The sequence below is a fragment of the Phyllostomus discolor genome, chromosome 7, assembly GCF_004126475.2.
Source record: "Phyllostomus discolor isolate MPI-MPIP mPhyDis1 chromosome 7, mPhyDis1.pri.v3, whole genome shotgun sequence".
Classification (NCBI taxonomy): domain Eukaryota; kingdom Metazoa; phylum Chordata; class Mammalia; order Chiroptera; family Phyllostomidae; genus Phyllostomus; species Phyllostomus discolor.
In genome coordinates, this window is record NC_040909.2 from 109,019,100 (window position 1) to 109,040,693 (window position 21,594).

Genomic DNA, 21,594 nt, shown 5'->3' on the forward strand with positions numbered 1-21,594 from the left:
TTCGTTAAACGTAGAAGCTTTATCAGGGGAGAATGGGAAGGGTTTACAGGAACAAATTTAAAGGACACATGGTCAAAAACTAGGGGGAGGGTGGTAATGGGAGGGAAGTGGGGAGGGTTGGGTGGGTGGGCTGGAATGGAGTAAAAGGGAGAAAACTGTACTTGAACGATGATTAAAATTTTAAAAGAAAAAGAAGCTTTAGAGAAAAAAAACTAAGTTATCAAGTCTTTGACTTGAGTATGTTAGATATTATTGTTAAAACAAGTTTGCTAGTGTCTCTAATACACAAAATGTCCCACAAGGACACCAAAAAATCACACTGACAAGTGTCCCCATTCTTCTTTGTATCATCAATGCCCAGCTCACACGCACTCTCAGAATTATGTGTGGTTTCAGTGTTGTTTTCTCATACTGTCTAAATTTTTTTCACATCACTCACAAGTGATCTGAGTTAACCAAGATTTTCTTTTTTAAAATCCAAGTGTCTCCAAGGTTGAGGAGCTAAGAGATATTTACATGTTTATGTAATTCAATTAAATTGTGTTTCTCCTAACATCTGAGTTAAGGAATAAAATTTATGATGGAGGGCAAGAGGAAAATAACTTTGGAGATGGAAACATTTGTGCAGAAAAGGGAAATCTGTAGACTGGGGACACATGACGGAGGAGGGCTAGGTGCCTTCAGGCAGTTGGGGGGTTGAGGGAACTGGGGAGCAGCAGCACCCAAAGAGTGGTGGAAAATGCAAAGAATTCTCAACTATTTCAAAAACAGCCTCTGCTCAGCAAAGAGAAAGACCTCTGTTTTGTTTTCCCGAGTGATTCCCTGTTCCCCAAATCCAGAAGTCAAAATTGCTTTGTTAAAAATTTCCATTTGGGTAAATAAAGCTTTTGCAAAATGACTCAGAAACGTAAATGAACATTGTTTCCATAGGAAAATGTTTCTCAGTTATAAACAGCCCGCTTACAACTAGTCTATGGAAACATGACCTGTTTGTAAATTTACCACTACTCTGATCGTCAAAACACAAAAACTACACCCAAGACAGTTTCAGAAAACTGTAGACAAGAGAATCTACAGAAGCCCATCGATGACTGAAACTAAGGGTTTCTCAAGGCAAGCCTAAAGCTAAGAACTCACTGAGTTTTGCAATCCATACCCAAGTATCCCAGCTGCCTCACTTCATATATTCATTCCAAAACCACAGGCACCCCTGGTGGCTGCTGTGGCAGCTTCTCCTCCACCGGCTGGCTGCCCCCAATCATTGTGGCTAATTGCAAATTTCCCACACTGACATTTAGGGACCAATTAGAGAGCAGATACGTAATCTGGGGGCACAATTATACAGAGGTGAAACTCCTTGGCTCTAGGATGTGAAAGAACTAGGTTTAAATCTTAACTACTACTCCCTGGGTGAATGACCATGGCTGGCTATTTAAACTCTGCACCTGTTTCCTCATCTGCAAAACAGGAATTATTGTAATAACTACTGCATGAAGATTCTGAGGGCTTTAAAGGAGATAATGCATGCACAGCATTATTTCTAACATGTAGTAAGCATTCAGAATCCCCCTTGTACCTGGGTTCCCTGATTTACAGAAGGCGAACATCTAGAAAAACATTTCATATCTTCTGCTTCCAATAGGCCAAAAATGTAAACAGTAATTACCAACATCTTGGTTGGCCTAGGTAATTTATAGCTTTCTTTTTTCAACATTAAAGAAACCAAGAAAGAATCCAATTTCTATTTGGGATCTGGAGATGCTGAAATGGCGCGCAGACCTATAAACACTGTTCTAATAGCTGAGAGGGATTTAGTGAAAGAACATTTCATGCAAAGAGAGTTATGAAGAGTTATGGAGAAAAAGTGTAATTCTCTAAATGATGGCTCTTAAAATAACCAGTGTCTTTTCCGACATTCAGTCCCATACTGGAACAAAATACCCAGGCTGAGTTATTAAGGGAGAACACGAGTTTAATAATACAGTATTAGATTGAGTATCATCCAGGAAAAATATACTGTAAAAAATGTTTTGAATATCAATTGACCTCTGGTAAATTTAGTGTTGTAAATACTTGTATTATAGTGAGGTAGACAGTTTAAAAAAAAAGAACTCTCCATTAGACAGACTTAAAATCTTGTAATAATATTTAAGAAAATGATAACATTAAGAAGGAATGAAATATCTGATTAATGTTTAACTTTGTACAACTCGAATATAAACTTTAAAAATATTAGAAATTATAACATTTGAGTGCATATAACATTTTGTACATTAAGATGAATTGCATGCTATCCATTTCCTCTTTGCACTTTAAGTCGCCTTAAATAGACAAATATATACAGCCTTTAACAGAACAACAGTGCATCCAAAGCAAATGTGCATTTTAAATTATTTCTCTTGGCCAAGTCTTTTTTTCCTCAGCATTTTATATTAATATTTATTATCATTCTAAGCCTTTCTTTGACATACTGTAGTTCTCTGAACCAAACGAGCAATAGGTTTAGATCAAGAGAGAGCAAAACCACTTTGGAAAAACAAAACTTTTTTAATGGCTGATACAAGTTCCCTTGCTTAAACCACTTCATGGTCAAAGATGAGAAGGAAGCAAACTTTTCAAGGGGCTTACTTATGGGCAATGTTTGAGAATAATAGTGGTGCAGGCTGGGGAAAAGCTCTTGTTTTTGACAATCTGGGAGTGGGTGTTTCCATTGCTCTGTGCTCTCTCTTGGCCTTCATTCCTCTGGATGAATCCCACCCCTGCCTCCGTCCTTGTCCTCGTCCTCATCCTCGTCCTCGCTGCCAGCTCTCCATCTCCCACCCCAAGCTCAATGTAACACTTTGCTCCTTTCACAGTTTCTCATTACTAAGTTTTAAAAACATTGCCTAACTGGTAATTACAATCTGAAACAATTCTTTTGGGGGAGCCCTGGGCTATTGCTGGCTGGTAATCTTTCAGGAATGTCAGAGAGAGGAGAGGAAACACAGATTTTAAAGAAACTTGGTAGACAGGGACTCGTGTCCTGGTCCATCCCTCTCCACTCCTGGCCGGCCCCTTCTCCCCGTCCTCCTGTGGGGCCCACCATCTCCCCTCCTGACTTTGCCCTTCTAACTCGGAGGTCATCTTCCCTCGGCACCTCTTTCTTACCTTAGCCATATTGTTCCCCACCCCTATTCATTTTTTGTTTAAGTGGGAAATTGCCTTCCCCTTAAAATGAGATGTCTGGATTTCAGCAAATTCTGTTCAAAGAAATCAATTAGAAACTGACATCAGGAAGGGCTTTTCCTAGGTTACCTCCAGCCAGGGCTAATGCACCTCAGTGTCAGGCATCAGAGACAGGCCTTGTGGTTTCTCATTATCCTTCAGGGGGTTCCATTTGGACTCATTCCTGTCATTCCATCCATACCAGCTTCCCTTTCCCTCACCAGAAAAAGCAACTGTAAAGGCGGTGTGACCTAAGCCCCCTGGAGTGTAATGCAGGTTGCCAGTTCCCTATACTGGGAGGGGCCAGGGCAGAACCCACCCACTAGTGAAAAAGGCCAGCTTGGGCCCAATTCTCTCAACATTCTTCTAAAAGCAAGGCCTTTCTTGGCTTTCCTATTCCTGGTGCTGATTCCTCTATTCTAACACTCTCTGCTCAGGAGGTCACAAGGCATGAGCTATAACATGGCCAGAAAGACCCATCTTTTTTACACAGGTAGAGAACAATCAAACCAAGATGTGGTTGGTCAAAAGTGATTCTTCCCCCCAAACTGTTTTCCTTCTTAAACTATTTTTTTTTCAATCTGTGAAGCAGTTGAGGAACTAGTGTCTCCCCTCCCCCCACCTTCTACCAAAACCTGCGCGACACACAAAGAAATCCAAAGCTGCAATAATAAAGATAAAAACTAAAGAAATCCTCCTTGGCTTCTTTTTCCAGGGAAGCCAGGCAAGGAGTGAAAAACCCTATTTCCCTTTGGGCTGGCAGGTGAAAAGTTCTGGCAAGGCTGAGCACCCTCCTCTCCCAAGCGGCTGCATATTCAGGCTGTTCCCCCACCCTCTGCCTCCAAGGCCGACTCCTCTTCTGCCACTTTGCAGTGAGGCCTCCTGCGGTCATGGGCCAAGGCGGCAGGAAAGGCGCCGCTGCTACCTGCAGCCGCATGACTCCACCACCATATCTTCGTATTGCTTGTAGACCACGTTGTTGCCGGCGTCGATGTACAGGATGCTGATGGGAGTCAATTTCGTGGGCACGCAGCAGCTGGGCGGGGTGGATCCGGGGTCCATGGAATTCATCAGCGTCTGGATGATGGCGTGATTGGTGGGCTCCAGGTGCGAGCGCAGCGGGAAGTCGCACACGCCTTCGCAGTGGTAGGCCTCGTACTCCAGGGGCGCGATAATCCAGTCGTCCCAGCCGAGCTCTTTGAAGTTCACGTGAAGGGGCTTCTTGCTGCAGCGCAGCCTGGACTTCTTGCCGTGCCGCTTGCCGTGGCGGCTGGCGAAGGCCGTGCGCCGCCGGCGGCGGCCGGGCGAGGGCAGCCAAGGCCCGGCATCTGGGGAGCCCGATGGTAGGGGCCACGACCCTTCAGCATCTGCTCCCGGGCCCGCAGCCTCGGCAGAGCCCAGCTGCTCACGCATCTCGGTGAACAGGTTCTTGCTTTGGGATCTCGTGAACACGACGAGCAGGGCGCGTTCTTGCGGGGACCGCACTCTCCGGCCGAAGCCCAGACTCCGCAGGTCTGGGGACGGCGGCTGCTGGGGCTCAGGCGCGTGCTCCTCGGACTCCTCAGCTTCCGGCTCGCCCCCCGCGGCCCGCAGCTCCAAGCACAGCTGCTTCCACGGCTGGTGGCGCAGGCCCTTCCACACGTCGAAGACTTCCCAGCCGGCCCGGGGCGCCCCCTGCAGGTCCAGGGTCCGCGCGTCCAGCAGCTGGGGCGACAGGCAGGGGAACAGCTGCACGTGGAGTGGCCCGGCGGGTGGCCCCCCGGGCGCTGCGGGCATCTGGCGAAAGAGCCGCAGCTCTGCGCCCACCAGCTCTTCTTTGTCTGAGAGCGTGGACACATCAAACAAATACTTCTGTCTCCGGAGAGCAGTGTGCGAGAGATCGTCTGCAAGATAAAAAATAATTACAGTCAGTTTCACTTAAGGGGGAGATCAGCCCGGTGCTGTGCGGCTGCCCCCGGGAGGAAAAGGGCGGGAGCAGGGCCGGCCGTCCGGGAGTCCAGTTGGGCCAGCCCGGGGCCGACCACCCGGGCTACGCGAGGCGCACACCCAGGCCCCCTCCTCCCCGTCAGCCCGCGACTCCCAGGGCGGAAGTCGGTGGCTGCTGGAGAGGCGGCCGAGGCGGCCTCCCGGCTTTTCCCCCAGGAGCTTGCAAGCAACCACTAATGTGCCCTTTGTGGTTGCGAACCTGGGCCGCACTTCCCCCAGCCCTCCTCTCAGCTGGCTCGTTCTCATCATTCACGGCTCAGTTTAAATGTCACCTGCTCCGAGAGACCATCCTCGACCACCTTGATCTACAGTAGCCTCCCTCGGTCACTATCACAGGACCCCGTTTTATTATCTTCCTGGCACTTAACACTATCTACAATGAGCCTCATTAATATTTCTCTTTAGTGGTCTGTTTCCCCCAGCAACACCCCTCCCCCCTCCACCAGCCAGTGGGAGCAAGGAGCATGTCAAGTCTATCTTGTTCATTATAGCACTTAGAGCCTTGCTTGACCTAGTGTACATGCAGGTCAATGAGAAACTTCTAGAATAGCCACTCTCAACTCAGTCTGGCTGTCCGTGATAATCACCTAAAGAACCTAAAAATTACCAGCTGCCTGGGCTTACTTCAGGCAATTGAATCAATACCTGCAAACAAGGTCTGGGTATTGGGGTTTTATTGGGGTTTTGTTGTTGTTGTTAACTTTTTTTTAAGCTCCCAAGACTGTTTAAAGGTGCAGTCTAGTTTAGACCCACTGGTGGTGTAGGGAGAAAGTTTGCTGCCCATCAGGCAGTTTTGCTGAAGCATTTGACCCAACACAAAGTAGACAGAGTAAAGAGTTATGTGATTTCTTTCTTTCTCTCTTGTTTAAATTCGCCATTTAAACACAAACAAAAGAGCAATGAGGTTTTCAGAAGCCTTTCTTCATTTGCAGGGGGTCAAAGGAAGACACACAGGCGTCTATCCATTGAGAAGATCCTACAGCCCGTGAGAAACAGACGCTTCAGGAAGGAGAAAACCTCAGCCACAGCCCCCCACCGGCACGCAGTGACGTTCTCCATGCCTCCACCCACACAACCTGAAATCTTCTTGCTTTTCAACTAATCCTGAGGATAAATCTTTTGGTTACAGGTGAGAAATAGAAATTTAGGGCATGGGGGGGGCGGGGTGCGGAATAACAGGCTTTTAAAATCCAAAGTGAATTCTTTGGGATGAAGACAAAACTGAACTTTCTGGGCTGGGTTGTTTTTTTTGTTTTGTTTTGTGTTGTTTTTTTTTTTTTTTTGACACATGTGTCTATAAAGCCAACTCCACTTCGATGTGCAAGGCAGAAAGTTAACCAGATTTTTCTGGGCTAGTTGCTCATAAAATATTTACAACTGAGCAAATACAAAAATCCCCAAAGCCCCCAGCTTTCCCCAGAAGCTAGTAAAGCTTGGGTCAATTTCAATAGTAAAAGTGTCACTGGGTCCCAGGTTCGACCTTCACTGCCAGTCCAGATGTAGCCCCAGGACACTGGCTCTGGAGCCTCAGCCATACCCAGTCCCTGCTGTGGGCTGACGGTAGGGCTGGCTGCATCACTCTGACACACAAGTCCCAACCTGAGAGGGAGCTGCGGGAAGGGTTAGAGAGGTGAAAAGGGAAAAGCTGCTGGAGGCAGTTGATTTATGGAAGCCAAGACCTTCAAACTTACCAGGGTCACATTAAAATCAGTGGGAATTCAGCACACTCTCTTCTCCTCCTTTACAGAAGCCTGTGCCTGACAGTGCTCTGCCACCACCATCCCTGGACCTAGGGCCTTAGGCTTCGCTTTCCTGCCTGTCATGTTTCTCCCCCAACCGAGGATGTGGTAAGAGGGACAAAGCTAAGGCACTTGCTGCACCAGCTCCATGTTGTGAGCGCTGACATGTTTTTTCATCCTTACTTTGTCCACAAGCACAGAACAGGTCTCTAAAGTAAGTATCCCTTTGTTCCCATTTTACGGATGGGAAACTCAAGACTTGGAGAAATGAACTTAATTACCAAAGTCTGAGAACTAGTAAGTGGTAAGGTTGAAATCTAAACCTAGGTCTATTTAATTCCACAGTGGAAACATTTAGCCCATAAGCCCCATTGCCTCTCCATTATATTCTAGGTACAAGAATCTAAAAGCAGCCAAGTGTCGCCAGGGTAGAAGGGATGTGACATAGTCCAAACTGTATTTGCAGGGCTTGCTAGGATAAAATGCATGGCTGCTTACGTACATAATTCTGGAGAGTTTGTCACTGGCTGGAGAACATTAGGCAGGTGCAAAGGATGATTTGCTTCTCTGGTGCTACACAGAGAAATCAGTCTGCTTTTCTTTGCATTTTTTAAGTGAACTAATCAATGGCTATCTGCACAGCTAAATCACATTTCTCTGGTCCTCGGGAGTGGTCAGAACAGAGAAAAGTATCGGTGGAGAGAGAGCTGTATTGATTCTGCTGCGTTGGGCATTCTTACTCTTTCCAGAGCTTGGGAAAGAGTGCAGCTGGGGGTTTCTGCCTGCATCCTGCTTCTTCTCCATAGCAGCTTCATGCCCTGGTTTCATGGACCTCACCTGCAAATGTAGAGACACCCTCACAGGACCAAACTCCTAGGCCACAGGTGCACGCCTCAGTGCTGTGATACAGTCTTAGGAGGACAGGTCTGATGGAGAAGCTCTTCAGGCCCTGGAAGTGGGCTCAGGGCTATCTGGGCAAGAACTCTATGGCTCAGGTACCACAATGGAAAAGTAGCTCTTAAACCACTAAATCTGCTGGTGCTCCTCCATCTGTACCCTCAGTCTCACACAGAAGCGTGTTAAAAATGTAAATTCTCTTGGGCCCTAGAGGTTTGTGGTGGGGCCCAGAATATGCATTTTTAGTAAGTCCCCAGGTGATGCTGATTCTGCTGGTCTGGTCTGGGATCCCACTTTAAAAACAACCATTCTAGATGAGTACTCCATTGGCTCTTCAGATTCTCCACCATTTGGGGGAGGGCACTGCTGGAAATGGACAAGATAGGGCTCTCCAAAGCACAGGGCCCAGGGCAGAGTTGAAGGTGGTTCAGCAGAATCAAGTCACCTTCTTGCCCCTGCCTCTTCCTGCCTCCCCCCACCTCATCCAAATACATACATACATATATATATATTTTTTAACTCTTTCAGCCACATGTTCTCTCACTGGGTCTCCTAAACAGTGTCCCAAAAGGTGGTTGCTCTGTGCAGCTCCTCCCAGACCACATTCCCCACCTGTCTGGACCTGCTCTGGAGCCATGCATCACAGAAATAGCCCCAAGGAGGTATCTGACCTGGGGAGTGAACAGGCCACTGTCCTTCTGCTGTGACCCTGCAGACACCTCGCCTATTGACTGGGCATCCCAAGGCCTGGCTCTGCTGCCATGGCCACCTATGTAGAAAGCTGGCCCTTTTCACAAGCCGCCTCTCCCATTAAGTCCTGTATAAATGAGAGCTGATGTTATCAAGCGGCCCTTTCTCCCATGCCTTTGATGAGAACCATTGCACCTTTCACTCCAAAATCTGTTTGTGGCACTTTCTTACATCATGGAAGTGAATCGTTTGCCTTAGGCCTTGAAATAAAATTGATCAGCACTACATCATGCAATTTTCTGTTTTTTATTTTTGCTTTTAATTTGCATCAACCTAGCTTGCTACAGCTTGGCTCAGACCCCAGTTAGCTCAGTGTTTGTTGAATATTAGACAGGTAGACCTTTCAAGCTACAATCCCGGGATTCGTGCTTATCAGCTTTCACGGTGGTGGTAAAAGGAGGGCTGGGGGAGGAGGGGAGAAGGTGCAAACCCACGTATTTGAAGAAAATTTTTCATAAATAGGCCAGCCTTTTCTGAACTCAAATCAAGTTAGTAAAAGGCAGAGGATGCTTCAAACATGCACATCAGGTGTGGAGTTGGTAGAAATTTTATAAGGAAAGAAAATAAGTAAATGGAGGAAAAAGAGCTAATCATTTGCAAGGTGGGGACGACTTATTAAGCCCATGTGAAGTGAATGAACTCCCTAAGAAAGGTAAAGGCATCCGCGAGCGGGGTCACAGTACATGGCTGGAGGAAACCAGAGAAGCAAACAAACACTAGATAGGAAAGGACAGGATGCCCAAGGGGCCATAGACCAGACACCCTGGGAACCTGAGCCCCTGGAAGGTGGCGTAAGGGAACCGCGCCAGGCCGGCCCACCCGCGCTCCACCTGATGCCTGGCTCCCCTGGACCACCTTGTAGGTGGTTTCCGGAAAACCTGCCATTTCCTTTGGTATGGAGTAGAAAGAGCCCACACTGCATTTTTCCAAGACATCTTTGAGATAAGGACACCGCCCGAGGTTCCTGTTGAAAGTCCTAGTTGGAATTTCTGTCACTCGCTGGCCGGAAGGAAGGTAAGATCTCTCTCAACTCCCCAGACCCACTGCGCCAAAGACTCTGGGCTCCCCCAATGTTCCTCCGCGTGAGTCCAGCTCGCTGTGACCTGGGCCGAGACTGTCTGGTGTCTGGTCTGCCCCCACCGGCCTCCTCCAACCCTCCTGCCAAACATCACGCCCCATGCTGTCCACAGATGCACAGACCCCACTTTCCAACTCCAACTCCCCTACGTGGAGGGGGCGGGAATAATCACAGTCTTTATAAAGGAAACTCCAGAAGTCTTTGCAGCTAAGCCTCTCCCTCACCCCTCATTTTGAGCCAAGGGAAACAATGAAGTTTATGGGGCATCCCAAGTGTGCCGGGCACTTGCTCCTGGCTTTGATGGCCTCTGTCCCTGAATCCTCACCTGGAGCATCCGAGACCCACCCTACAGCTCTACTCATTTGTACATGAGGAAACTGGGGCTCCAGGAGGTGCCTTAACTTGTCCACTATCTCAAAGCTAGTGAGGCACAGGATGTGGAGGTCTTAATTCCAACTCCTGCCTTTAGTCCTGTGGCCACGCCCCTCTGCCAGGGTTCTGACAGGGCCTTGGAGCAAAAAGGGAGGGAGGAAAAGGAACACATATTCATCAGCAATGCCATCAACAAAAGGGACTGGCTTCCCCCAGGAAGTCAGCTTCTTCCTCCAGAAGTCACTTCTTCTCTAGGTTCCTCAGCTGTAGCACTGCCCTAAGATACCACAGATGGAAACAGAGTCAGGTGTACTGGGTGAGAAAAAAATGAACCACTAGCCCTTTCTCTTCCGCAAGCCTCCTTTCCCATTAAGTCTGTATAAAGGAGGCCTCTGAGTGCTCCAGCCATGACACTGTCTTGGGACACGGTGGTCTTCCGGGCATCCCTCTGTACCCTTGTCCCGAGTCAGGTCTCTGTTGAGACCTGAGCCTTGCAAATGGCTGAGCTTGCTAAGCATCCACACAGAGCCTCTGATTTAGGGGGTGGTCCACACAATTCAGCCTCCCTAGGGTGCTCCTGCTTGACCACCCAGCATAGTAATCCTAACAGCAAACACTGGTGTGGCACTTATTATGTACTGGGGATCATCTAAAATCTTCACTTAGAATAATTCATGTAAGCCTCAAAACCACTTATCAAAAAAATGTATCACCATCATGTCCATGCTATGAATCAGAAAAATAAAACTGAGCTGAAAAGCCACTTGCCTAAGATAGTACGAGGCCTGGCTCCCAGTATCTGTGCTACCCACCTGGACACCCCAGACCTGATCTCTGTGCCTGGCAGAATCCCTGATTGGGCTCCAGCTCTCTCTTGCTCTCCTTGCCTGGAGGGAAGGACCAATCCCTGGTCTCCAAAAGTCACTCACTTTCTAAGCAGAACTGAAGGGCTGAATTGGACTTTTGAAAGAATTTATGAGGAAACTTACTTTCCCCATCTACAAAATGAGAATAATAACACTAGCTCACAGTCACTGAGGGAGGGGTGGACAATGAGATCAGGAGTGGGAAAGATATCTGACGATATGTGCAAATATTAGTTACTACGGACAACGTGGAATGAGCACTGCTGTCTAGAGTCTAGGAGAGGGAGGAGATTTGAACCCTGACCTGTGCTTTATTGGCTGGGTGACCTGGGGTGGACTGAGTCACATAATCTCTCCCACATTCATATGCCTTACCTATAAAATGGGAGAACGACCTCTCCTCTGCAGAGTCTTTGTAAAGGTCGGAGTCAAAGCACCCAGGGCACACAGAGTACCCACTGAGTGCAGCCAGTATCACTACAACCACCTGCATCCAGCCAGGGGAAGACAAATGCACCTGGTCTCCTCTCGGCCTTATGTGCGGAGGTGCAGTTCAGTTATCTCCATAGATTTCCAGAAACGGTGGAGGAAAGGTGCTGGGCAAGAAGGATAAAGAGAGAAGCAGAGGCCTCAGGTCCCTGGTCATCTCAGTTCCAGAGAAGGGCAAGCCTCACCCTCATCACTTTGATCTTTTTCAGTCCCCCAAGCCACACCCACCACTGTGGTTCCTCCCACAACGCCAGTGAGCAGATGACCCCCAGGCCCAAACTTCATTTTTGAGAGGGCCCTCCTCCCAGGTTCGCTCCTCAGTGGGATCAGGGCCAGTGCAAGCCAAAATGCTAATTACTTTTGGCTTTCCACCTAGCGGGTGGCAGTACCGAAAGGTCTGGGGGTTCATCTACCCTGCCTGCCTCCCTCCTTCCCCCTTTTGGTGCCCTTTTGTGAGTCAGAGTCTGTACATAGAACCAGTCTGGGGTGGGGATGGGGGCAATGTTCCCAATCTTCTTTACTCGGCAAAAGCCAGGTGTGTGTTGTAGGGTAGAGGAGGGGTTATAGCAATGAATGAGCCCTTGGGTTGCAGTGTCACCCAGCCAGCAGTGTGAGCCACCCTCAAAGTTCCCATGGGTTAGTCTATAAGGGTGTGTGCCTCCTAGCCCACTGCACAATCATCAGCCCGGCTCCTCTCTGGGTCACCCAGTTTACTCGGTATTTCCCCCAATGAACTGTCCTGCGTTTCTCAGCTTCTTTCCTTCTTTCAAAAACCAGAGGGGCCCAAGGTGAGTTTTCCACAGAGTGCTGGAGAAGCTTACCCACCTACTCTCCAAGCCTCTCCAACCCCACCACCCTCCTTCTAGGATGAGCCTAGGCCTTGTAAACCCTACAGGATTAAGCCCATCCAGTGGCCTGCCTGAATCCTGCAGAGAAATCAGTGCTAGCAGAGTAAGCTCTGCCTCCGCGTGAGGCAACGGAGTGAGGCTGGGAGAGGGAGAGAAGGGGTGCCCTGACTGCATAACCTAACTCCGCGTGCCTCCGGAGCCTCAGCCTCCGAACGCGGTAAAGCCAGAGTCAGGCCAGCCCTCTCTCCTGAGCACTGGGCACTGGGCATGCCCAGCAGGAGTCCGAAGGAGCTTCAGGGAGGCTCCTTTTGCCCCTAGAATGAATTGAATTCATTTATAAAGAAGTTTCCGTGAACTTGGAGCAACCCCCTGGCTGCTCGTTCTGAGACGGGCCAAAGAGCCAGAGACTCGATGTCGAGATCCAGGACACTTCTCAAGGCGTCTCTTTTCACTGCGGTCCCTCCCTAGCCTCCGGATCGTAGCTGCTCGAATCTTAACTTGACGTCACTTTAGATGAATACCAAACAGAAACTCTGTACGGTTCCCACACGCTACCCACTCTCCCCACCTTTCCACTCCTCGAAAGCAACCTGCGCCCGACGTGCCTCGGCTCCGGTGTCCCCCAGAGGTTGCTGCTCCTCCCCTGGGGCCTTGCGTGCAATGCCTGCGTGGGGGTGATTTGCCAGGGGCCGCTGAGCGCCAAAGGCCCGTGGTTGCAGGGGGTGGCGAGAGTGGCAGGGAGAGTACGCAGGAGGGCAGAATCGCAGACGTGAAACCCTGACCTGGGCAGGAACGGGATCGGGTCTTTTGACTTGCGAGCGTCAGTGTCAAAAGTACAAGAAAAGTTTCCCACTTCAGATGGTTTCCCCTCTCCGACCAGTTCTGATGTTGCCGGTGGGGGAAGGGGTTCAAAATGGCTTGTGATTGTGGTTATGTGAACCCTCCGGGGCCAAAGGTTCTGCGCAGGAGAAGCCTCACTGATGTGTCCTTCAAAGTGTTCTGCCTGGCGCATAACAAACACCGTGAAGAAGAGATCGCCCAACTCTTCTCCATGGGGGGGGCGGGGGTTAGGGTTAGGGTTATATCGGGTATAATCCCGATATACTGCCGTAGCAAAATGAGGGTCGCGGTAGCAGCTACGGGCCAGACAGAGTCTAGCCTCGTTGGATATGGTCCCCTCGGGTGTGTGGAATGGGGGCAGGACCCACTTGCCTTGAAGCCAGATTTGCAAAGCAGGCGCGCTGATTCCCCTTGGTTTTCACATTATTTAGGGAGGGGTATATGTAAACCATTGCCGCCGCCGCCACCACCACCACCACCCCAAAGCCAGCACTCTGCGATGCCTCGGCTCCGCTTTCTTCTGGGCTCCTGAAGCTAAACCCACCCAGTTTGGGCCGAAAGTCCGCCCCTCTCCTCTCCCTCCCGCCCACTGTCGGATCCCTAAACCATGCCCCGCCCCCAGGCGGCCCTGCCACTCTTCCCCTCGCGCAGCTCTGGGAACGCTGACCCACGCTGCGCACAGCCTGCCTCCTCCAGCTCCCACAGCCCCTCACCCCCGAGCGCACCCAACTCTCCGCCCCCAGCAGCGCTAATGGACTGTCCTGGAAGTCAGGAAACTGTAACCCTGGAACCCATTAGGCTGAAGAGGACCTATTTAATTCCTGTAAACAGGAGATACCATTTAACCAACATTGAACTTAAAAAATAAACATCCAGGGCTTTTTATAAGGAGGGGAGAGAGGCAGTGGACTCCAAGCAACGAAATGGCCTGGTGGATCCACATTCCCGCTTTCCGCACCCCATGGCCTCAGCTCAGATCCCTTCTCTGGGCCCACAAAGTATCGTTTGAGCAGGGTTGTCTGACACGCGAGGGGCTGTTGAACTAATGCCCTTCACTTTACGTAAAGCCCAAGGATTATTGTTGATTTGCTCGTCGTTTGGTGCACGCAGCAGTCCCGGGGAGAAACAAAAGTTCTTATTCTGCCCTATTTCTACCACACCACGTTTCCCCCACCTGTCCATCAAGTTCCCTTCTCCCTCTCCCCAAGCCGCTCTAGCAAGACCTCACCAATTTCAAGGAGGTGTGCCGCCGCCAGCACCCCGAGAACTCCCGCTGGAGAAAAACAGGGTACGCTAGGGCCTCTGCCAACGCAGCGCCCCACGTTCCCCACAGGTCCTGACAACACTCATCCTCTCTTGTCTGAAAGGGGGGCTTTCATGTCTTAGTTCGGTTTTCCGGGAAAAAGATTCTCAAGGCCTGTCGTGGGCTGTGGCTTAGGTTAAAAAAAAAAAAAAATCATGTGCAGAAATGGCAAGGATGTTTGAGGACGTTTTTCGATCCCTTCCGCCACCAGCAACTCGGAGAGGCAAACTCCCAAAGCCAGCGAGCCTCCCGCAGTGGGGAAAACGCTCAGTGTCCTCAGATTAGCATCTCCTGCCCAGGAATCTCACCCAGAATCCCGGCGCCAACCTGCACTCTTGCCGCAAACGACTCCAGACGTCCCTAGCTTCTCGCTAAGGCGGCCCCTGTAGGGGTCCTGCGGAGCAGTCCCTCGGGCCTTAAGGATGCGTGTGACCATAACTGATATTTAACAACAAGCCAATGGTTCCGGAGTTAGTTTGTGGCCTCAGTGTTTGAATCGTTCCTACCAGAAGTGCAGGACAAACTGCGGTCTAAGGCTTCCTTCCCTCACCCCCAGGCTTTTTCCAGGCCCTTTCCGTTCACCTGGCTGGAGGAGGGTCCTGAACCTGCTGGGCAACACAGACCCCGCGCCGGCGCTCACCGGGGAGCGCGCGCACGCTCACTCTTGGACGCTCAGCAATCCTTTTCCAAGGCTGTTCCCTCTTTCCGGGGAAATAAAGCCTAGATTGGAACCTTCTGCCGGCTTCCTCGCTTGGCCGTCTGGTCTGCATTAGTGTTTTTATAAGGGACTCAAACAAATCGAATACAAGGTCACCAAATAATTAACAGTTGTGAATTCCCTCCGTCCCCATTAAAATACTTCCCCGCTTATATTTCATTTTCCGTTTGCCAACGACAACAGGGTCCGGGCAAAAGTGCTTCTGCGTTGATTACAAAAGCGCTCTGCGGCCCAGGTCCACCCCAAAACTCGCTGTTTTGCATAAACATGCTACAGCAGATGAACTGCATTGGGGGGAACTCTGCGGCTCTTAGAATGCCCTCTTAGCCGCCCAGCTCCCCTCACAATGGTCCTGCCCTGCCCCCTGATAATCAGGACCCAGAGGTAAACCAAGAAGCCAGCAAACAATCAGCCACAGACTCTCCGAACATTCATTTCTAGGGTGTCAAGTTCTTCAAGGATGTTTCAATCTCGTTTTGGTTTTTATCTGTTCCACACTGCCTCCTTTCTGAGCGTGCTATTGTGACAACAACTCCCCCCACCACCACCACCACACAAATGCTTTTAAAGAGTATTCTTATTTCAAAATCATCTAGAAACCTAAGTCGCAGCAATATTCTTAGACTCATTTTGGTTTCTTCATCCTTGGGAAGTTTTCTTGTTCCCCTCCAGTGAGGACACTGGAATTTTGTGACACTTTTCACTACATAAACTGAAAGTTTGGGTTTTGTTGCTCTCTCTCCCTCCCTCTCTGTCTCTCAGCCATGTCGAATTCATAAATGTTCTAATTGTCTGCCTTTCCCAGGCCCCAGTGTTTTAATGAGTTATCTCTCATACTCAGTGTAATTTCTCTATATCCAGCCGGGTCCATTTGGATCCTATGACCATACAGACACACACAGGCACACACTGTCTCATTTTTATAGACCCAAAATCATTTAAAAGAGCAATACAAAGGCATTTTTAGAAGATGGGGTATAGCATAGTTTGTGCCCTTCACACGGTATATAGAGGGAAAAGGGCAGACCCTTTAATCGGAAGTTCCACTCCAACAGCTGAGCCTTAAGAGCCTACACAGGAGCCTAGAGACCACTCTTAGATGGGGTAGGAAATCTGTCCATTGCTTTGCTTCTCGCCACCATCTTTGAGAAAACCCTGCCTACCTGGATGATGCCATAGACAAGCACTTGGGGTCTGGAGCCAAATCTGGGCGTCACCTCTCACTAGCTGTGGGACTTGAAGCAACTTGCTCAGCCTCTCTGTCTTCCTTAATTCACCTATATAAAACAGTTATTGTAGCATTTTCCTGGAGATTGTTGTTAGAATTAAGCACGTAACAGGTTTTAGCACAGTCCTTGGTGCACAGTGAATGTTGAGTATGTCTCGGTTGCTGTTATTACCCCTAGATGTCTGGATAACAAATCCAAAGGAGGGACACATTGCGGGTGGGAGGAGGCGGGGAGAAGGTGCCGCGGCGTGTGTGGGACAGAACTCGCTGTCCTAACAGATCTAAAACGCTCTTCATTCACTCTGGAAAGAGGTTATCCCTGCTCTCGCACGCTTAATCGAAAGCTTCAAGTGAAACTTTTGAGGTTCCGGATTTTCGGGCGAGGGAAGCTTTTTACCAATACTGCACGTGAAAAAGGAGTTCATGCCTTGTGAGCCGGCTTCGGGATTCCTGCCATTTCCTTTGCCCCTCCCCCCGGGGGACCCCTGCTCCTGGAAGCCAAGCCTGCCACATTAGATGGCGATTTAAACATCCTCGAGGCAAGGCGCCAAGTGAGCGCGGCTGGCCCAGCTCTTGGCTGGCCGCACTTCTTTCCTTCTCCGTCCCCAACGTCCACGGGCTGGGGGAGGGGACGTTGAAAGGTTTGGCGCGGCTGAGAGTCCCCACGTGAAAGGGGCGGAAGTCCTCGCCGGGGCCGGGGATGCGCGGCTGGCGGGTCCCTTCCCTCACGGGAGACTAGACCCCGTTTGATGTGTTATGACATGAACCCCCAATTAGATCACTGAGTTGAAACACTCCAATCAGGGGGCCCGATGCTAAGCAAGCCCCGGAAGGTCCAGCCCGAGGTCACCGCCGGTGACACATCAAATCAAAATCAGTGAGAGGGAGAGTGAGGCTTTCCCTTTATCAAGCTGGGAACGTACCCCTCCTCTGCATGCCCCCTCCGGCACTCCTTTGCCCTCGCGCGGTGTGTGACCAGCCGCGCCGCCTTCCCAGTCAACTAACTGCCTGTCTTCGCGTTTTCTGGGAACCCGAGCGCGCGGAGGAGACCGCGCTTTTGAAGCTGCTGTCCAGGTGGTCACGCCGCTTCTACTCTGGCGGGGGACCGCGTGCAGCTTCAGCTCTCTACGGCATTCCGGAGCTGAAGCCGGACGTCTGGATCTCGGTCCGGCTAGCCTGGAGACCTTGGCTCGGAAACAGAGAGTCCCCCCACCCCCAGCCTGGGCGCGCAGCCAGGCCCTTCCCTACCTCCGGCGCCCAGGGGCGTCCAGCGCAGTGCCCGGGGAGAGGCTGCAGCTTAAGCAAGGGTGAAGCGAGCCTGTGTCTAACCCGACCTGAAGCCCCCAGAGATGCCCTACACTTTCCTGAATGCCACGGGCTTCGGTAGACACCTCCAAACCGCCTGCAGAGTCCCTTGGTCCTCTGCCAAACTTACAGGGCTCAGTGAAGGAGCGAGGGGTGCCTGCTTGGGGGAGGGGCGGAAAGCCTTGGAACTTCCCTTAAGGAGAAGAAAATGCGCGCCCAACTGCCCGCCAGCTTGGGCCTCCGGGATTTCTTCCCCAGGGGAAAGGCCTCTTGAGAAATTTTCTCTGAGCATCCTTAGTATCATCTTCGACTAGGGTGGTAGAAAAGGCGGACAATAAACAAGATTAGGAGGGAAGGAGACAGAAGCAAAGGTGGGGGTGGAGGAAGAAGTTAGCCAGCTGCGCTGGTAGCACGGTGGCCAGGGACCGAGTACCAGCGCTACAAAGACACCACGTGTATTTGCAAAAGTGGCGTTAGTAGTTCTAAAGTCGCCGTATAATACCCAGTGTTAATTTGCTGCGTGGACCTTTCAGCAGCTCATGAACCTTGCTGACCTCTGGCTGCAGCAGCGAATCTAGCATGGGCAGGACCCTAGGATTTTGGACCCTTTCCCGAAAGGAAGGTAGCTGCAAGGGAGGAGTCCGGGCTCTGGAACCCGGAAAGCCCCAGGCCATCAGCCGGCTCTGAAAAATTTCAAGGACATGCGGGTACCCAAGGCAGCCAGAACAGAGCAGCCTCCTCAGCCCAAACCCCAGGTTCGAGGTTTCCTGGGCGATCCCACCCTCAGTGACCAGCAGTGGGGGGGCGGGGAAGGGTCAACGCACGGAGCCAAGTCTGGGCAGGATAGCAGAGCATAAAACAGCCTAAAACTTTACCCCCTCCTTCCTTTCTTCTCATCCCCTTCGCCCCCCTTTCCCCTTCCTTTCCCGTCTCCATCCGCATTAATGTCTCTCCACTTTAGGAGCCGAGTTCTGGCGCCTGTAGATCCCTCTATAATTTCTGGGGCTGCGGAAACCTCGAGGTTCTCTCGAAGGCATCCCTCACGCTGCAATGCAACAACCGCAGAAAAGGGGGGCCCAGTGTTTCCGTAGACGCGCAGGCAGGCGCCCGCACTGGCAAAGGGGTCCTAGGAGGCGCACGGAGAGAGGAGCATTGGCTGTTGGCTGGCTGAGAAAGATGGATGAGCACATCCATGCACCCATGTGGTTTAAGTCCTGTGCCAGCAAACCCCAAACTTAGCTGCCCGGCCCCTGCCCCAGGCTCGCCCTGCCAATTGCCGTCACTGCCCCTGCAGAAACCACTCCGCTGCGGCCTCGGAGCCCCGGAAAGCGCTCTGAGGTAGCAAGTAAGGCGGAAGGCGTGGGGCTCCCGCCCGGCCCACGACCCCCACATCCAGTATAGGACAAACCCAGAACCCGTGCAGCCGCGGGGAGAGGGTACTACCAGACGCGCGCGCGTGGCTGGACTCCTCCTGCGAACGCAGGACTCACCTCTGCCGGCTGTCCCGGGATCGGTCCCGAACTCACGGTATTGCCCCAGGGCCCGCCCTGTTCCGACTCTAGTTCAGACCTCGGACCCAGCACCCCGCAAAACCCGGACCCCACGGCACGATTCCGTCAGGACCCGCCGCGACCCCTCTCCAGCCCAGATCATTTGCCCGCCACCTCCCGCCCTTCACGCTTCCTTCACGAGCCACCAGAGAAGCGGCCACCGCGCCGCTTTCTGCAAAAGACATAAGAAGGAAAAAAGAGAAAGGAAGGAGGAAGGGATGATTGCAAACTGTAATTAAATCTGCAGCCGAATCAAGAAAGTTACTTGAACTTTTGAAAAAGCAATTTAAGAAAAGAAAGGGGAGGTGTGAGGAGTGGGCCGGAGCTGGAGCAGCGCCCCGGCTGCGGAGCTCCCGGGGAAGTGAGTCGGGCGTCTTTTTTTGCCACTTACCTAATCCCCTGTCTACGAAGCTGGTGATCGTATTAGCCGACTTGGAGGACTGGAAGAAGCTGGCATTGATGCCCAGCTTCTCAGCGATGGAGTAAGTTCTGTAGATTGACAGCATGTATTCGTGGGGCACCACGCGTGGGCCCTTGCCCGGCGGCTCCTGTGCCTGGGGCTGCTGCGGCGGCAGGCGTGGGGGCTCTTCCTGTGCCAGCGGCTGTGGCTCCCGGAGATCCCGGGATACCCGTGCCGCGGCACGCTCTTGCGGCGCCCACGGCGTCTTCCCTTCCTTGCGGCTTCGCATTCCCTTGGCGGAGACCAGCTCGACAGAGGACGAGGAGGATGAGATGGAAGCCTGCTGGAAGCCAGGCAAATCCCACAGGAAACTGATGAGTAAGACAGCCAAGAGCAGGACCCTGCCAGTATCCATGGCCAGCGAGTAGCAACGTCTCCCCGAGAGACTGCGGCACAGCGCGAGGAGCACGGAGCGGCTGGACAGCGGCTAGGGCCAGGCTCCTAGGGCTGACTCGGAGTGCGAGGATCTTAGTCCCAGCTACAGAAACCTCGGGCCCGCCACGCCCCCTCCCGCCCCCAGCCGGGAGTGGGGCGGAGGGTGGGAGGAGAGGCCGGGTGCTGCGGGCAGGAGGTGTGGGGGAGAGGGTCCACGGTGCGCCGTTGTGGCAGGGAGTCACAGCGCCCCCTCGGGACGCGCTCGGGATTGACGGGCGGTGCGCGCAGCACGGGACCCGGCGCGGGGCCAGGGAAGGCGGGCGCGGCCGCCTCCCAGTGAGGAATCCCGGGGCATCCGCAGTGCCAAGGTCCCTCTAGCACTATTCGAATCGGTCCCTCCGCAGACACGCGGGGTCTGGGTTCTTGCCTGTCGCCTCCACTTTCCTGGGAGCGTTCAGCCCCCGAGGAGGGAAGCGGTGGTGGCGCCCCCCAGAGACAGCTCGGTGCTGGGCACCCCTGTAGTTCCCTGCGCGCTGGCTCCGAGCCTTTGGTACCTTCCTTCCTCTGCCCCAACCTCCAGGCCGCAGTTCGCTCCGATTAGGGCCCAGCCCAGGGCCAGAGAAGCCTCGCCGCACGCCAGGCGCGGGCCCAGCCCCGAACAGCCCCATTTGCTCGGTGGGGTACAGCTCTCCACAAAGACAGGGCGTCGGTTTCCGACCCTCAAGGTCAGGCAAAGGCCACTCTTTAAAGTCTGGATGGATACTCAGGGCTGCCGCGCTCTCCCCCAGGCTGCGGTCCCTCTTCTCGAAGTCCCCAACCTCTTCAGAGGCTGGCTTTGGATGTCTCCTTTCTCTGCCTGCTACCCGATCCTGTCGCCACTTGTTGGCCCCCGCCTCCACCGCACCCCCATTTTCCCTCTCTTCCTTCCCTCCGCCTTCAATACTTCCTCCTTCCCGAGTGCTTTCTGCGTTCCAGCTTCTCTTTCCGCAGCCCGCTCCTCTTCTCACACTGCCCTCGCGTCATCGCTCTCTGCCTTTCCACCCTCTCCCGCCCCGGCCTCCACCTCCCCTGTGCGGACCCTCCCTGTGCGGCTCTTCCCCGATCTGTTTCTCTTCAGCCCAGCCTCGCCCCAGCACGAGTTTCCTTTATCTGTCCCTAGACTTTCCAGGCCCGTCTTCTCGCCCACTGCCCAGCTCCTTCCTGGACCTGACGCTGCCAGTCGAGGCGCGGGAAGGCTTCTCTCCCACCGCGGAGCGCCCAGTGCCCTGGAACGCGAGGGACTGGCATTTCCCTGCACGTTGATTGGGTGCTGAGCCCCCAACCGTCAACTGCTCTCCCTTAACGTCCCCACAGCTCCCTGACATTGGTGTTAGTTTTTTCACTTTCACAGATTTAAAAAAACAAGATGAAGAGGGGATAGATGACTTTGGACACTTTGCCAAGAGGACATGCAGTCAGACACGGAACCCAGGGCTCGGACCCCAAACCCAGGGCTCTTCCCATTCCAGCACAGGAGAATCCGCCACTAGCTCATACCCTTCACTTCATTCTCGCCTTCTTCTTCCTTTGTGGCTGTGTTTGAGCTG

At 52.1% G+C, this 21,594-nt stretch overlaps 1 protein-coding gene across 1 annotated transcript; it reads right to left on the reverse strand.

The window, feature by feature from the left end:
* Window positions 1-2,792: 2,792 nt before the first annotated feature.
* On the reverse strand, window positions 2,793-20,106 carry GDF6 (growth differentiation factor 6). Its single transcript, XM_028533965.2, has 2 exons — window positions 19,565-20,106; window positions 2,793-5,087 (listed from the first exon to the last, which is right to left on the reverse strand). The coding sequence occupies exons 1-2, from the start codon at window positions 19,986-19,988 to the stop codon at window positions 4,126-4,128; spliced, it is 1,386 nt and encodes a 461-aa protein (XP_028389766.1). The 5' UTR covers window positions 19,989-20,106; the 3' UTR covers window positions 2,793-4,125.
* Between the last annotated feature and the right edge of the window lie 1,488 nt (window positions 20,107-21,594).